This window comes from Callorhinus ursinus, unplaced genomic scaffold (assembly GCF_003265705.2).
Source record: "Callorhinus ursinus isolate GAN/ISIS: 27379988/994484 unplaced genomic scaffold, GSC_fseal_2.0 scaffold29, whole genome shotgun sequence".
NCBI lineage: Eukaryota > Metazoa > Chordata > Mammalia > Carnivora > Otariidae > Callorhinus > Callorhinus ursinus.
In genome coordinates, this window is record NW_027397091.1 from 885,423 (window position 1) to 903,855 (window position 18,433).

General features: G+C 39.0%; 1 protein-coding gene across 4 annotated transcripts in view; it reads left to right on the plus strand.

The window, feature by feature from the left end:
• The window catches only part of PTPRA (protein tyrosine phosphatase receptor type A), a 159,283-nt gene that overhangs the window by 53,891 nt on the left and 86,959 nt on the right, over positions 1–18,433 (plus strand). The window contains exon 1 of one of the 4 annotated variants that reach the window (XM_073878314.1): positions 4,126–4,318. The exons of the other annotated variants lie outside the window; for them this stretch is intronic. Within the exon in view, the coding sequence (XP_073734415.1) occupies positions 4,316–4,318 (3 nt within the window). The 5' untranslated portion in view covers positions 4,126–4,315. Of the gene's footprint in view, positions 1–4,125; positions 4,319–18,433 lie in introns of those variants that run through there. 4 annotated transcript variants of the gene reach the window in all.

Here is an 18,433-nt window from a genome sequence, read left to right on the forward strand (position 1 = left end):
ATATTGGTGGGGAGAGATTGCTGTTTTAAAGATGAAGAAATGAAAACCCAAAAGTTAAATACCAAGCTGTAGTAGTGACAGAACTAAGATTCAGATGTAAGTTTGTGTGACTCTACCCTGATGCCTCTCTAAGGAAATAATCGCTTTCTTAATTTCTCATGTGTGTCTCTAACCTGAGCAGTGTTAGTCTTTTGTTCTTCATATGTATTGGGCATTTGCTGAAGTAAGCACTTTTGAGGGGATTCAGGGAAGTAGAAGACTTGGATTCTGCTCTCAAGGAGTGTATAGTGTATGTTGGGGACACAAAAAAGATGTTTGCCTATGGGGAGCTCATTGAAGACAGGGACAGGTCTTAATTGGCTTTCTAAACCCAGCACGTGGCATAGTGCCTGGCTTTTCAATGAAAATTTGTTGAGTCAGTGGCTGAACTGGAAAATGAATGCATGAACTTAAGGATAAGGACTTTACCTTTTTCTTTCTTGCATCCCTAACATTTAATGCAATGCCTGGCCTGTAATGGGACTCAGATAAAATATTGATGTGTGAGTGGTAGAGGAAGAAAAGCTGTGGAAGCTAAAATTTACTTGTAATTGTGTCCAGAGAACCAGGAACCCAGGCAACGTTTGAGAAAGCAGATAACTCTCACATGTCAAATGCAAGTTAAGGAGAATGAAAACTGTTGGAAAAAAAATTGGATTTGATGAGAAGATTATTTGTAGATTTGAGAGTGAAGGCATTAAGAACACAATGAGGTCATTAAGGAGAGGTGGATAGTGAGGAACTAAAAGCAAGTACACTTTTTTTTTAATAGATTTTATTTGAGAGAGAGCATGCATGCACATGAGCTGGGGGGGCAGTGGGAGGGTGGGGACGGAGAAGCAGATGCCCTGCTGACCAGGGAACCTGATGAGGTGCTCCATTACAGGACCTTGGAATCATGACCTGAGTGAGCTGAAGGCACACACTTAACTTACAGAACCACCCAGGCACCCCAAAAGCAAAGTATATCTTACCCACGTTGGTGGTATGAGGAAAGAAGGGAAAAGAGAACGCTGTAGGGTTAAATGGGGGTAGTTATTGTGTTTGCATTTTTAAAAATCTGTTTGGAACATCTGTGCCTATTTGTAAACAGGAAAATGAGGGCTGAAGAGGAAAGTTTGAAGGTACCAGAAGGAAAGGCATACTGTAGGGGGAAAGATCTCAAATGGGATCAGGACACAGAGATTAATAGTCTTTGAAAGGATGAGGAAATCTCTTCTTCTGGTCTAAACAGAGAGAATAGAGGCTCTGTAGAGAAGAAGGGAGAGGCGATGTCCTCTTATCACTAAAGCCATCTGTTCAGAGGGAGCTTTGAGCTACTGTGCTAGAAACTGACAAAGAAAGGATGTTTTCTGCATAGCACTGAGACCCAGAGTGTGATACTTTGGAGTTATGGTTGGCAGCCTGAGACAGGAATGGTGAAACTAGATGGTGTGGATAATCCATAAATCAAGATGGCACTTTTTTGTAGATTAGGGAATTATGGGATGGAGCTTGTCTTCGTCCACTCAGGCTGCCATAACAAAATACCTTGGTGACTTAAACAACTGAAATTTATTTCTCAAAGTTCTAGAGACTGGCATTCCAACATCAAGGTGTTAATAGGATTGATGTCTGGTAAGAACACTCTCCTTGGATTGCAGAGACCTGACTTCTTGATATATCCTCATATGGCCTTTCTTTGGTGCATGGGGGGGCAGGGGAGGGGTGAGGGCAGAGAGATCTCTCTTCCTCTTCTTCTAAGGCCACTAATCCTATCATGAGAGCCTCACCCCCATGATCTAGTATAACCCTAATTACCTCCTGAAGGCCCTGCCTCCACATAATTCATATTGGGGATTAGAGCTTCAGTATGAGAATTTGGGAGGGAGACACAAACATTCAGTCTGTAACAGAGGTATATACTTTTGTTCGCTCTTCTAAATGGTTCAGAAGTTTTTATAATTTTCATTAATGTCATTAACCAACAGTTTGGATACCTGTTATGTGGAGGTTTTTATTTTAGTGTTGGTAAAACAACAAAGTAAGAAAATTCCTGCCTGGAGGTTTCTGGTCTTATTGAGGAGCTAGATCATATATATAAAAAGCTAAATTACCATATAGCACATAGCATTATAGACTAAGTGCCAAATGAGTAGAACAGACACATGTCAGAGATTATAGCAGTGTACCTTGAGGTTCATTTCCCTGTAGCTTATGAACATTTAAATGTTAACACTTTTGGGGCGCCTGGGTGGCCAGTTGGTTAAGCATTTGTCTTCGGCTCAGGTCATGATCCCCGGAGCCTGGATCTAGCCCCACATTGGCCTCTTGGCTCAGGGGGGAGCCTGCTACTCCTCCTCCCTCAGCCTGCCGCTCTAGCTACTTGTGCTCATTCTCTCTCTCTCTCTCTCTGTCAGTCAAATCTTAAAAAAAAGTTACCATTTTTATGAATATATGCCAATTTGAGAGGTGAAAAAAAAACCCTGATTGTATTAATTTGCTTTTTTGTTATTAGTAAAGATGGCTTTTTAAAATTTATCATTATAATTTCACATTTTTATGAATTGCCTATTTGTGCTTTTTGTCCATTCTTCCATGGATGTGTTTGTACTTACTGATTTGTACACACTTTAATAAGATTATTTAGCTCTTTGTAACATTTTGAAAATGCTTTTCCTAGTTTCTTACTTTGATTTAAATTTTATTTATGATGTTTTGTTGACATATAGGAGTTTAAACATTTTTTGTATTTGAAGTTACTCAGTTTCTCTGTTTATGTTTAGAAAGTGCTACTGTACCTCAAGAACAGACAAATATCTACAAATGTTTCCTTCAAGATGTTTTATAGTTTATACTTAACTTTAAACCATTTGGAACATTTTTTTGGAATATTGCATGAAATGAGCTAATTTACTTTTTGCTCAATTAATTTAGCAGTTTTCCTAGTACTGTTTATTAAATAATTCTTTCATTTTCTCCTGATTTGAAATTCTTTTTTTATCATCTGTGGAATACTTGGGTATATAAATTTTCTTGCTTGTTAATCTGTTTCTGCACCATTACCAGAGAGTTTTAATGAAGCTAATTATGTAACATCTCATAGTACAAATACCTTTTATTTGTTTTAAAACAATGCCTAGACTAAACTGTATATTTACAGTTTTTTTTTTTGTTTGTTTAAGATTTATTTTAGAGAGAGAGCACAAGTGAGAGCGGCACAGGACAAGGGAGAGAGAATCTCAAGCAGAGTCTGCATGGGGCTTGATCCCAGGACCCTGAGATCATGACCTGAGTCAAAACCAGGAGTTAGATGCTTAACAGACTGTGCCACCCAGGCGCCCTTTTCTTTTTTTCACTTTTTAATTTTAAAATAATTTAAGACTCAAAAGCTGCAAAATACTACAGGTTCCCATTACACATCATCCAGTATGCTCCAATAATATCTTACATAAATAACCACAGTACATTTTCAAAAGCAGGAAATTGATATAGGTATAATCCTATTAGCTAAAAAACAGACCTTATTTTGGATTTTTTGCTGAATTTTACCTGTATATATGTATGTTTTTGGTGTACATTGCTTTGAAATTTTATTACATACGTAGAATTGTGGGGTTTTTTTGTTTGTTTGTTTTAAAGATTTTATTTATTTTTTTGACAGAGACACAGCGAGAGAGGGAACACAAGCAGGGGGAATGCGAGAGGGAGAGAGAAACAGGCTTCTCGCTGAACAGGGAGCCCGATACGGGGCTCGATCCCAGGACACTGGGATCATGACATGAGCCAAAGGCAGATGTTTAACGACTGAGCCACCCAGGCGCCCACATACATAGAATTGTATAACCACATAACAATCAGGATGCAGAACTGTTCTATCACCACAAAGAAAAAATCCCTCATGCTACTCCTCTCCCCATACTCATACTCATCCTCTCTTCAGTCTTAAAACTTGTCAACTTATCACTATAAGTTTTTCATTTAGTGAGTGGCATTTAAATGGAATTATGCAGTATGTAGCCTTTAAAAATTTTTCACTTAGCATAATGCCTTTGAGATCCACCCAAGTTCTTGTAAGTATCAGTGGTTTGTTCTTTTTTTTTGCAGCTCAGTGTACTATTCCATTGTATGGATGTACCACAACTGATCCATCTGCTTGTTGAAGGACATTTGTGTTGCTTCCAGTTTGGAGCTATTAACGAAAAGACTATTATAAACATTCATGTACGTGTTTTTTGTGTGGACATGTTTCCCATTTCTCTGGGGTAAATGCCCATAAGTGCCATTGCTGGGTCATATGGTAAGTAAGTGTTAATTTTTTTTGTTTTTTGTTTTTAAAGATTTTATTTATTTGAGAGATAGAGCACGAGCAGGGGAGAGAGGGAGAAGCAGGCTTCCCGCTAAGCAGGGAGTCCCATGCAGTGCTCGATCCCAGGACCCTGGGGTCATGATCTGAGCTGAAGGCAGAGGTTCAACGAGCTGAGCCACCCAGGTGCCTCTAAGTGTTTAGTTTTTTAAAGAAACTGCCAAAGTTTTTTCCAGACTGGCTGTATGTAACATTTTACATTCCCACTAATATTATATGAGAGATTCAGTTTCTCTGTATCCTTACTAGCATTTGGCATGGTTACCATTTTTTTAATTTTTAGTCATTCTAATAGGTATGTAGCAGTATCTCATCCTGGCTTTACTTTGCATTTCCCTGATGGCTAATGATGGTGAACATCTTATGTCCATATTTAGCATCTGAATATATTTTTCAGTGAAATGTCCTTTCGTTGTTTTGCTCATTTTCTTTTTTTATTTTATTTTTTTTTAAAGATTTTATTTATTTTACAGAGACATAGCGAGAGAGGGAACACAAGCAGGGGGAGTAGGAGAGGGAGAAGCAGGATTCCCGCCGAGCAGGGAGCCCGATGTGGGGCTCGATCCCAGGACTCTGGGACCATGACTTGAGCTGAAGGCAGACACTTAATGACTGAGCCACCCAGGCACCCTGTTTTGCTCATTTTCTAAAGAGATTGTTTGTGGGGTGCCTGGATGGCGCGGTTGGTTAAGTGACTCTTGGTTTCTGCTCAGGTCATGATCTCATGGATGGTGAGATGGAGCCCCCATCAGGCTCTGCGCTCAGTGGGAAGTCTGCTTGAAGATTCTCTCCCTCCACCCCTCCCCCACTCGCTCCCTCTCGAAAATAAATAAATCTTTAAAAAATTAAAAAAAATAGGGGTGCCTGGGTGGCTCAGTGTCATGTCTAAGAACTCTTCACCTAACCTTAGGTCTCAGAGATTTTCTTCTAAAATTTTTAAGTTTTACATTTTATATTTATTTCTAGGATCCATTTTGAGTTAATTTTTACATAAATTACAAGATTTTAGTCAAGGTTCTTTTTTGTCTTTGCCTGTTTAAGTCCAGTTGTTCCAGGCCCATTGAATTCCTTCCTCCATTGAATTGCTTTTGTATCTTTGTAAAAAAATCAATTAAGCAAACTTGTGAGTCTTATTTGTGAACTCTCTCTCCTGTTCTGTTGATCTATGTCTATCCCTTCTTTAGTACCATACAGTCTTGATTACTGTAGACAAATAGTCTTAAAATTGGATAGTATGATTCCTCTAAATTTATTTTTCAAAGTATTGTTTTATTCTAATTCCTTTGCCTTTCCATATAAATTTTAGAATACACTTGTCAGGATCTACCAAAAACAAAAACAAAAACAAAAAACCTGCTTTGATTTTGACAGGTATTGTGTTAAACCTTTAGATCATTTTGGGGAGAATTGACAGTTGCATTAATGTTGAGTTTTCTAAAACATGAATACAGTATGTATCTCCATTTATTTTGGTATAATTTGATTTCTTTCATCAGTGTTTTATAATTTTTAGCATATAAATCGTAAACATGTCTTGTTAGATTTATACTTACGTATTTCCTATTTGGGGGAGTGATTGTACATGCTATTATGTTTTTTTAAGTTTGGAGTGTACTCTTCTCTCATTCTTGGGACTGTGACACAAATGTTCAATCTTTATTATTGTCCCGTAGTACCCTAAGGCTCTCTTCATTTCATTTTAGTCTGTCTTCTCTTTGTTGTACAGATTGGATATTTTCTCTTGATCTGTTTTTAAGTTCATTGATTGTTTCCTCTGTCACTTCCATTCTGCTGTTGAGCCTGTCCAGTGGGTTTTTCGATTGTATTTCATTGTATTGTATTTTTTAGTTTTAAAATTTCCATTTGGTACTCTTTATATATTCTCTTTGCTGAGTGTTTAAATTTTCTTGTTGGAGAATTTTGATAACAGCTGCTTTAAAATCCTTTTCAGGGGGTGTCTGGGTGGCTCAGTCAGTTAAACATCTGCCTGCAGCTCAGGTCAAGATCCCAGGGTCCTGGAATCAAGCCCCGCATTGGACTCCCTGCTCAGCGGGGAGCCTACATCTCCCTTTCTCCCTGCCTGCTGCTCCCCCTGCTTATGCTCTCTCTCTCTCTGTAAAATAAATAGAATCTTTAAAACAAAATAAGTAAAATCCTTTTCAGGGGTGCCTGGGTGACTCAGTTGGTTGGGTGGCTCAGTTGGTTGGGCGTCTGCCTTTGGCTCAGGTCCTGGGATCAAGCCCATGTAGGGCACCCTGCTCAATAGGGAGTCTGCTTCTCTCTCTTCTTCTGACCCACCCCCCTGCTCATGCTTTTGCTCTCTCTCTCAAATGAATAAATAAAAAACCTTTAAAAAAAATCCTTTTCAAGTAATTCCAACATCTGTATCATCTTGGTGTTGACATCTACTGATTGCCTTTTCTTCATTCAAGCTGAGACTTTCATGGTTCCTGATATGACAAGTAATTTTTTTGTTGTTTTTTTATTTTTTATTTTTATTTTTATTTTTATTTTTTTTAAAGATTTTACTTATCCATTTGAGAGAGAGAGAGAGAGCACATGAGAGAGGGGAGGATCAGAGGGAGAAGCAGACTCCCTGCCAAGCAGGGAACCCGATGCGGGACTCGATCCTGGGACTCCAGGATCATGACCTGAGCCGAAGGCAGTCGCTTAACCAACTGAGCCACCCAGGCGCCCTGTTGTTGTTTTTTAAAGATTTTTTTTATTTATTTGACACAGAGAGAGACAGCAAGAGAGGGAACACAAGCAGGGGTGTGGGAGAGGGAGAAGCAGGCTTCCCGCCAAGCAGGGAGCCTGATGCGGGGCTTGATCCCAGGAGCCTGATGCGGGGCTCGATCCCAGGACCCTGAGATCATGACCTGAGCCGAAGGCAGTCGCTTAACCAAATGAGCCACCCAGGCACCCCTATGACAAGTAATTTTGGATTGCATCCTAGACATTGTGATATTTTGATTCCTATTTAAATTTTTATATTTAACAGGCAGCCAACCTGTTTAGGTTTAGAGCACACACGCTGGCCCATCTTTGTTGGTTGTGGTTCAAAGATCAGATTAGTTTTCAAGCCTTGCTGTGCTATTCTGGTCTGCTGTACTTGTATGCTACCAAGAGTCCAACCTGAAATCTGGGTGGTGTTTTAGATCAGTTTCAGTTCTGAAACTTTTTGCTGTGTTGTTGCTGGTCATTTTTACACGAGTCGCGTGGAGGTATGTATAGGATTTTGTACATGTATTTTAGAGGATTTGTTTCTCTAGCTCCCTCTTCACCATAATCCTATTGCTACTGTCTAGTTGGGCTGGGGTCAGAATCCTGTTTTGTTACTCCAAGGTGGAGATGGAAGACAGGGCTCCCCCCATGTTCTCCACAGCTACAGTATCGGGGTGGGGAAAGGTGCTGTGCTGCCTCATTAATGCAGGACGTTAATGCAAGATTGGAAGACCGAACTCTGCCCACAGTTTCTGGGCTACAGAGCCTAGTGAGGAAAGGGAGGGGGGCGCCACTTTTTTTGTTGTTTGCCTGAAGTAGGACATGTATGGTCAAAATGTTTTTGTCTTGGCTGAGCTTCCCTTTTCCTGGTCCTTTGTCTATAAAAGCCAGTCTTTTCTTGGCATTTTTTTGATTGTGCTCATTACTGTTTTCAGGTTGTGGGCCTCTTCAGCTCAGACTAGGACATATTAGAAGTCAAACCAAACCAAATCAGACAAAAAGTAGGAAACTTCCTGCTGGGTCAGTCTTCATGTCCATGGTCTGTAGCCAATCCACCTTCTTTTTTCCCCTTTTCAGAATCTTCTTTCAGTTGCTTCATGAATTTTGTCTGGGATGTTTTTTTGTTGTTGAAATAGGGGAGAGATGCCTATTCCATATTGTCCTGGCCTAGAAGACCCCATTTCAGTTTTAAATTATGAACATTAGTTACATTAGTTTAAGAACATTAGTTTTTTACCTATGTACTTTTTCCTAAATGCACAGTCTTTCATCTGCAATTAAGTTTTGGGGGGATTTTCCCTAATGATTACATCTCATTTTGTTTTCTTTTCTCATCCTGTTAGCTAGAACTTCTAGAACAGAAGTCAGCCTACTATGGCCTGCCTGCCGTATTTAGCCTTCTGCCTTTTTGTGTATGACATATGAGCTCAGAATGGGTTTTACATTTTTAAACGGTTGAGAAAACCTCAAAAAAATACATGAAAATTATATTAAATATAAGTTATATTAAATTCAAATTTCAGTATTCATGTATAAAGTTTTATTGGAACACGGTCACATTTATACTTTCCATATCGTCCATGGCTGCTTTCATGACACAGCAGCAGAAGTGGGTAGTTGCAACAGAGACCGTATGCCAGCCTTTTGAAGATCAATAAACCATAGTGGTGATAGCCAGCATGTTTTTCTTATTTTCCTTTGGTGATAATTGATTTCAGTGCATACTGCCTTTCAGTATGTTGTTGGCCATTAGGCTGAGATAATATTTTCAGCTGGAAGGTTATTTTGTTTCTGGTGTCTAAGGATTCCTGAGAACATTCCCTCACAAATATGGTTCTTTTTCTCCATTCCCTGACTTGTTGAATGCGCCTGCTAGGTAAACGAGAAACCTAAGAGGAGTAGCACTCAGCACCTCTCTCTCCCTCGCCTCAAGAGCAAATCCACTATCAATGCTTGTTCAGTCTTACCTCGTAAATATCTCCGTGCTTGTCATGCTTTTACATCCCTGCCAGTAGCCTTAATCTTACTGGGCTACTTATACTTACATCCTGTACTCTGTCCTCCGTACCTAGCCAGAGTGCTCATTCCCTCATGCTTCCACTCTTCAAAGGCTTCTGCATGCTTGTAGGACAAAGAAAAATCCTTTTATGGTCCTGTTCTGCATACATCTCCAGCCTTCTCTGGCACCATGCTCTTCATGCTCCAGTTACAATGGCTTCTTTCAGGCCCAGCTCCCACCATTTCTGAGACCACTAGCTAGAACTGAGTTTCCTATCCTCCTTTCCTGTTTAACTCCTGTTTATTTTTCACATTCCAGTTCAGGAATCACTGCTTTAAGGAGTTCTTGACTGAGCTTTTTTTACTAGCTCAAATTTCTTATAGGTACTTCGAGTCCTGTAATTCTCCTCCTATCACTTTTCACATTTGTCCATTTGTTTAATGTTGGTTTTTTGTTCTTAGACTGTAAGTTTCATGAAGGTAGGGATTTAATTAGGTTTTGCTTGTTACTATTTCATTTCTAGTACCAGGAGCAGGACCTGACATAGTAGATGCTCAATAAATTTTTTTCCCTAATGAATGCATTTAAAAAAAAATATCAGGAGTTTTACAAGTAGCTTTTTTGGCATCCATCAGGGTAATCATGTGTCTTTTAATATTTTGAATTATTTTAATGAGGATTTTTATTAGTATGTTCCTTAATAGCCCATGGTTACATTTCTGAAGTAAACTCTAGCAGGCTGGAGACTCAAGAAAAAGTTAAGTTCAAAGACAAGTCTGCTGGAGAATTTTCTCTGGCTTGAGAGAGGAACAGTTTTTTGTTCATACCTTCAACTGATTGGATACGGCCTGCCCATATTATAAAGGACAGTCTGCACTAGTTTAAATGTAAATCTTGTCCAAAAATACCTTCACAGAAACATCAGACTAATGTTTGACCAACTTGGCACCTATATGCGTCTCCTTAAACCATACTTAATCTCTGAATAAGGACAATAACAAGGTCATGCTTCCACCCAACATCATACAACTACCCTGCATACAACCAAAAGTCAATAACCTTTTCCCTAGGAGAGGATGCAAAGTCCTTAGATGATGTTTACTTTTCTACTTGATAACTTGTAACTTAACTCCTGTGATGTAAAGTTAACAATACTTGAGTACTAGGATCAGATATTTTTCCCTGAAGAAAATGTTTACATATCTATTTTCTATTGCTATTTTCTTTTTTCTTTTTTTTTTTTAAGATTTATTTGTTTTTGAGAGAGAGTACACATGCCTGCACGCCAGAGTGTGGTGGAGGGAGAGAATCTCAAGCAGACTCTGCTGAACACAGAGCCCGAATGCTGGGCTCAGTCTCCTCACCCATGAGATCATGACCTGAGCTGAAATTATGAGTAGGATGCTTAACCTACTAAGCCACCCAGGTGCCCTATTACTGTCTATTTTTTGTTGCAGAAGACATTAAAACTTAGTAGTATAAAGCAACAACCATTTAATTAGCTTACCATTCTTTGAATCAGTAAACTGTGTTGGGTGAGCTGTTTGGTTCCTCTGTGGTCTGGACTACAGTCATTTGTGCAGCTGTAGTCAGCTCCTGGTTAATCTGGGGCTGACTCAAGCACATGTCTAGCAGTTGGTGTTGGTTGTCTGCTGGACCTCTGTATGTAAAAAAGTCAGGGCTTTTTACATAGCCAGGGCTGCTTCATATTATGGCAGCAGTGTTCCCAGAGAGCAAAATGGAAGCTGCAGGGTCTCTTGAGGTGTCAACTTGGAAGTTATACCATCACTTCTGCTGCATTTTCTTGGTTCAAGCAAGTCACAAGGCCAGCTCAAATTAAGGGGTGGGGAAATAAGCTCTATCTTTTGATAGGAGTACCAGTTTCTTGTTATAAAAGGTATGTGCAGAATTTTTATAGCGATCTTTAACAATCTGCCAGTCTTTTTTTTTTCCTTCCGACTGCTTAAAAAAATTTTTTTTAATTCTTTGGTTTTCAGAAATATTACTGTGGTATATAAAGACACAGATTTTATTTATCTGCTTGAGGTTCTTAAGATTTCTTGAATCTGTGGCTTGATGTCTTTTTTCAGTTTTGGAGAATTTTTAGCCTTTGTCTCTTCAAGTATTTCTTCTGTCTTATTTCCCTTATTCCTTTTATCTGGGACTCAAATTGTAGAATAAATCATCTCATTGTATTCTCTATATCTCTTACCATCTTTTGTATTTTTTATCCTTTACCTCCCTCTGCTTTATCATAGATATAATTCTCTCTTCAGCTGTATTTTATCTGTTCTTAAATCCATCTGTTGAGGTGTTTATGTCAGCTATTTTCTGTTTGAGAATTTCTGTTTGGTCTTTTTGTGTCTGTGTGTGTGTGTGTGTGTGTAGTTCTGCCTTTTTTTTTTTTTATGATTTTTTAAATTATTTGACAGAAAGACAGCCAGAGAGGGAACACAAACAGGGGGAGTGGGCAGAGGGAGAAGCAGGCTTCCCGCTGAGCAGGGAGCCCGATGCGGGGCTCGATCCCAGAACCCTGGGATCATGACCTGAGCCGAAGGCAGACAATTAACGACTGAGCCACCCAGGCACCCCCCCCCTTTTTAATGTGTTGATTCTTGGCTGAAATTCTTAATGCTATGGTACTGTTCTTGTCTATTTTCTGCTGATTCTCGTGTTATTTCCTCATGGACCAGACATTGCATTTTTTTTTAAGAAAAAAATTTTTTAAAGATTTTATTTATTTATTCATGAGCGACAGAGGGAGAGAGAGAGGGAGAGAAGCAGAGGGAGAAGCAGGCTCCCAAGGAGCAGGGAGCCCGGTGCGGGACTCGATCCCAGGACCCTGGGATCATGACCTGAGCTGAAGGCAGACGCTTAACCATCTGAGCCACCCAGGCGCCCCAGACATTGCATTTTTTAAATTGTTTGTAAAAATAATTTGAGACTTAGGATGATATCTTTTTCTAGAGAGGATTTACATTTGTTTCTGGCCTTGCCTAGAGGTCTTGAATCATTTTAATCCAGTTTTAGGGCTTGAGATTCTTTTAAATAGGAGTTTAGTCCCTACTTTAGTCCACTGTCTGGGATATCTATTATGTGTGGGGCACTTTGCTAGTGCTAGGTAGGTTCTGTGAGCTGAGGAGACATGGTCTTTAATCTACACTGGAGACAGTTTTGATTAAATGACAGATAAATGTATATACAGTCAAGTTCTGTGAAAACAATGAAAAGGTTGCTGTGGTAGTGAATATTTGGAGTGGGGAGGGTATGAAAATGGTCCTACCATAACTAACTTCATCAGGTTTCGTTTAAGCTGAGACCTGACTGATGTTGAAAGAACTGAGACCAGAAGCTCCCAGACAGAAGCAATTGCCAATATAAAGACTGAATAACACCCCCAAAAAGTGGGGGTAGGGGCAGTGGGGGTAGTGGAGGGGGAGTTGAGATTGATTTAGAATTATATTAATGAGTTCTGGGAGATGTCCCCTATCCCCCACCATTTTTTTCCCAATTTCCTTCAGAAGATTAGTGAATTAGGAGTTGATGAATTTAGGTTCTAGATCTAGCTCTATGATTTTTTTTTAAAGATTTTATTTGAGAGAGAGAATGAGAGAAGAGTGGGATGAAGGGCAGAGGGAGAAGCAGACTCCCCCCTGAGCAGGAAGCCTGACGCAGGACTTGATCCTGGGATCATGACCTGAGCCAAAGGCAGATGCTTAACCAACTGAGCCACCCAGGCGCCCTAGCACTGTGATCTTCCACTAGTTACCTGATTATTCATTCAAAGCAAAACGGATGGAGGGAAGGGAGGAAAGTGAGTATACCACATGGAAATAATGAAAGGAGTACGTGAGGCGAGACACCATGTCAGGTTTCTTCATATTCCTCACAAGTGTTTACACAGTTTAGCACATACAGTAGGCATTCTTTAAGTGCCCGTTGATTTAACAAAATTAGAACAGATCAGAGAAATTTTTTTTAATGGGGAATTAATCATAGAAGAGAAGAATGAGATAAGAATTTTCCCTCTTGCCCTCTATTTAAAGGAAAGAGAGTAAATGAATCAAAATGAAGAAAGACCATTTTTATCTACCTCCTGGATGATATGAGTTCTACTCACTAACCTGAAATGTTTTGGGTAACATGAGAAAGGTAGGTAAGAAAACACTTGAGATGTGAGCTCCTCAAGGGCAGGAGCTTTTATCTCTCCATCCTTGTGTGGTACGGGACAAGGAACTTAGTTGAACAAATGAGCAAATGATTGGTTCCCCACTTTAAAGGAACTTAGGCTGTCCTTCCTTTACAGGACGGGTCTACCATCCATTTGCTTTGTATAAAGTCCAGGAAGAGATTCCTCTCAATATTATTAGCTTAGCCCCAACTTCTGAACCGATTGATGGATTATAGAACTTAAATTTCCTCAAAGTCCAGCAGTAAGAGAACACATTGTTACTCTGAGGTAAACAAGAGTATACCTCTCAGAGCCTTAGGAAGTATATTCTATTTCTGGCTACAGACTGTAGGTCTTGAGCTGATATTTGAGAGGGAAAGATTGGAACTTAGTAACTGATTTATACTCCCTGTATCTTAACTTTCCAACCATTATGTAAGGCTTTCTTTTTCTAGAAAGAGACTAATGTGGAATGAGAATTAATTCTCGTCAGTAAATGCAAAGCTTTAAGTAGGTCATCTGACTTTGCTTTTGTGCACCACATTCACCCTGGTTATAAAAGGGCCTTTCATGAGTTTTCTAGGCTTTCATCACTCCCAGACTCTCTACAGGCATTGTGAAAGAATTAAACTACCCTCCCCCTGCAATGCCTGTCTCCTGGACTCTTCTGTAGAGTACACACTGCGCCATGTGTAGCTCAGCAGGGACTCTTTGCAGACACTGAGTATATGAACAGTCTTCCTTCCAGATAAGATATTTCAGTATTGATTAGTGTCACAGCATAGAAATTAGAGTCTGCCAGTATCTGATACACTGACTTGGCAGCCTAATTTTTGCCAAGTTTGTAGGCCAAAATTTAAATGTCTATATTAAAAAAAACTTTTTTTAAGATTTTAGTTATTTGTTAGAGCACACAAGCAGAGGGAGCGGCAGGCAAAGGGGAAGCAGATTCCCCACTGAGCAAGGAGCCCGATACAGGACTTGATCCCAGGACCCCAGAATCATGACCTGAGCCGAAGGTAGACGCTTAACCAACTGAGCCTCCCAGGCGCCCCCCACTTTTTAAAGATTTTATTTATTTGTCAGAGAGATAATTATTTTTATATAAAATTTGCCTCTAGATAATTTCTGTTTATAATCATTTGGGTAGGAGGCTGATGACTGCTTCAAATCTACAATTTTTTTTTAAAGGAGAGAATCAGCACTGCAGGCTTAAATAAGTTTTGCCTACAAGAGTAGAGGAAGAAAGTAAACATGGAATTATGGAGGGGTATTTAGCAAGCTGCTTGTGGCATAATCTGGAGGTAGTAAATGATTTGCATTGTGCTGGTGTTGAGATCCATACATCTCAAGGAAACTATAACTATATAGGGTTAACAATACTTACTGATTTTTCAAGGACTATATAGCCTGTCAATTATAATAGATTCCAAATGATTCTGGTGAAATTAGTCTCTTGGGGCCTTCCAGTTTATCTGTTGTTGCCACTATAAGATATTCTCTGACATCTTCTGAATTTTTAGTCACTTTAGTCCTTTATTTTTTTGAATCATCTTTAGTATCTACCAACCATTCCTATCAAAGATAGACTCTGGTTCAGCAGTTCAGCTATTTTCTTGCTAGTACTCAACGCTGTTGCTTATAGTTCTGTCACATTCAGCCAGCAAACCTTAATTCTGGCTTTTCCAAACCATTACTGCTTAGAGAATTTTCCAAAAAAGAATTTTTTTAAGATTTTATTTATTTATTTGTTTGTTTGTTTGTTTATTTATTTAACTAACAGAGAGACACAGCCAAAGAGGGAACACAGGCCAGGCAAGTGGGAGAGGGAGAAGCAGGCTTCCCACGGAGTGGGGAGCCAGCCTGACATGGGGCTTAATCCCAGGACCCTGGGATCATGACCTGAGCCGAAGGCAGACGTTTAATGACTGAGCCACCCAGGCACCCCCCCCAAAAAAGAATTCTTGAAAAGTGGTTCTCATCTCAGCTGGGCCCTTTTCTTTGATTTCCTGCCATTTTCAGCAGCAATGTTAGTCTTATCACTTCTCTTACAACTTTATCCCACTGTCTTCCCCTCTTTTTTTAGCCTTTGACTTTGCTACATTCTTCACAGGAAATCTCAAAGATGACAGATTGAAACTCCTTCACTTTTCCATTCTTTCTCTTATCTCGTCTACCTTCTTTTCCTTCCCACTAAGTCCTCCTTAGCATTTACATTTGATTAGTTCTCTCTTAACCTAACAAACCCTTTCCCAGTGCAAATCAGTGGCTAGTTTTGCTAGAGTATAAAAATCCTTTCTCTAGTCAACTTGGTACCCAACCCCCCCATTGTTTCTTAGGATTTGCCTGTAGGTTGTTGTGGGTTTTCTGTGTAAACGATCATATTTCCTGCAAAAAATCATATCCTATCTAATTTTTTTTATTATTTATTTAGAAAGAGAGCATGCACATAAGTGGGGGGGCAGAGGGAGAGGGAGAGAGAGAAAATCTCAAGTGGACTTTGTGAGGAGCATGGAGCCCAACACAGGGCTGAATCTCGCAACCCCAAGATCATGACCTGAGATGAAATCAAGAGTCAGGCTAACCAACTGAGCCACCCAGGTGCCCCTGTATCCTGTCTAATTTTTATGATTCTATTTCTTATTGCCGAGGCTAGGACTTCTTATAAATTTTTAAAAAATATTTATTTATTTATATTAGACAGAGAGAGGGCATGAGCAGGAGAGGCAGAAGGAAAGGGAGCGAGAATCTCAAGCAGACTCCACTCTGAGCACAGAGCCCAAGGTGGGACTCAATCTGAGGACTCTGAGATCATAACCTGAGCCAAAACTAAAAGACGCTTAACTGACTGTGCCACCCAGGTGCCCCTCTCATAAATTATTGAATAGTAGAAGTGATAATGGGTCATCTTGTCTTATTCCTAATTTTAAAAGGAATGCTTGCAATGTTTCCTTACTGAAGATGATAGCTGTACAGTGTTAGGGTTGTTTTAAAACAGGAACTGTTTTATCAGGTGAAGGAAGTCTTTTTCTAATTCAGAGGGGTTTTTAAAAAAATCATAAATTCATGTGTTTTTATCCAGTATTTCCTCTACAACAATTGAAATGATTATATGATCTTTCTTCTTTATTATAGATTTTATATCCACACATATTTGTACACTTTGGATAAACTCATATTGATTGTTGTTTGTCTTTTTTATATACCAGATTCAATTTGTTAGTAATTTGTTTAAGATTTTTGAATCTGTTATTATTGAGTAGAAAAGGGACTATAATTTATTTTCTTGTAATGTTTTTGTTTAATTTTAGTGCCAAGTTTCACTCAACTCTTAGAATGAATTGGAGATTATTCCCTCTTTTTTTTCTCATCTATCATCTTGGCATAGTGTTTTCTTTGTGAGGAAAACTTTTGATTCAGCTTCTTTAACAGTTATAAGAATATTCAGGTTTTTTATTTTTTTTAGGATTTTACTTATTTATTCATGAGAGAGAGAGAGGCAGAGGGAGAAGCAGGCTCCTGATGCGGGACTTGATCCCAGGACCCTGGGATCATGACCTGAGCCGAAGGCAGACACTTAACTATCTGAGCCACCCAGGCGCCCAGGTTTTTTAATTTCTAAGCTAATTTTAAGTTCTGTTTTTCTAGAGATTTGTCCATTTCTTTAAGTTTTCAAAATTATTTGCCTATAGTTGTTGATAATAGTCTGTTTTCATCTGCTTTATTTGTAGTTATTTCCATTTTTTATTTATAATATTAATTTGTGTCTTCTCTCTTTATCTGTTTTGTTAATTTGTCAAAGAACCATCCTTTGGCCTTGTTAAAATTTTTGTATATTTTCTGTATAATTGATTATTCCTATAATTTTAAACAGCTTTATAATTGACATACAGTAAAAGTATAAAATCTATTAAGTTTTGACATGTATGTGGTGAAACTATCACGACAGTCGAGGGTGTGAACATATCCATCATCCCCCGAATTTTTCTTGTGCCCCTTTGTAATCCCTCCCTCTTGCTGATGCCCACTCCTCTGTCCCTAGGCAACTACTGATCTGTTTCTGTCGTTCTAGATTAGTTTGTATTTGCTAGGGATTTATATAAATGAAATAAGGCATTATTGTATTAACTACGTGTTTTTGATGCTTTGACATCTAGGCCCTCGCTGCCCCCTCAGGGTTAGCCAATTTCTAGAGATCATAAACAGCTCACCTGCTAGTGTGCCTTTCATATGCAGACCAGCCAATTCAGATCCCATACCCCAGCCACCTCCTCCTTTATAGGGCTTTCACATTCTAGGTCACTATCTGCCTATTCACCCCCAGGCCAGGTACCAGGCAATTAGAGATAGCCTCTAAACCCAGAGTTTATTCAGATTAGCTAATCCTAACCTTTTTGCTTTGCCTCGCCTCTGCCTGTTTCTTTCTGCAGAAACCACAATAGCCAAATAACCGTTCTTACTCGTGTCTCCTTACCCCCCCTGCTTCCTAACCAACCCTGGTTCTTCCTGTGGCTCCTGTATGGCGTGGCATGCCACCTCCTCTTGGGAATTGTGAATAACAAACTGTCTTTTCAATGGCAATCATCTGATTTGTTGGTCTCGTCATAACTGAATAATAATAAAACCTGTTTTAAAACAAGTATTTACTCTTTTGTTTCTTAGCATAATTATTTTGAGATTCATCCATGTTGTGTGTATCAATAGTTCATTCATTTTTATTACTGAGTGGTATTCTATTATATGGATATAACAATATTTTTTATTGATATATTGATGGACTTTGGGGTTGTTTCCAATTTTCAGCTATTACAAATAAAGCTTCTGTGAGCATTAGTGTACAAGCTTTTGTATGAACGTACATTCCTCTTGGATAAATACCCAAGAGTGGAATGGTTGGATTGTATGGCAGGTTTATGTTTAACTGTTTAAGAAACTGACAAATGATTTTTCAAACAGGTTATACCATTTTACATTCCCATGAGCAATGTGAGGGTTGTGATTTCTTCATATCCTTGATAATGCTTGATATTATCAGTCTTTTAATTTTAGCCACTTAAGTGTGGTATTTTGCGTTTTATTCTGCATTTCCATAATGATTAATGATTTGTAACATATTTCATGTGCTTGTTTGCTTTACATATATCTGCTTTGGTGA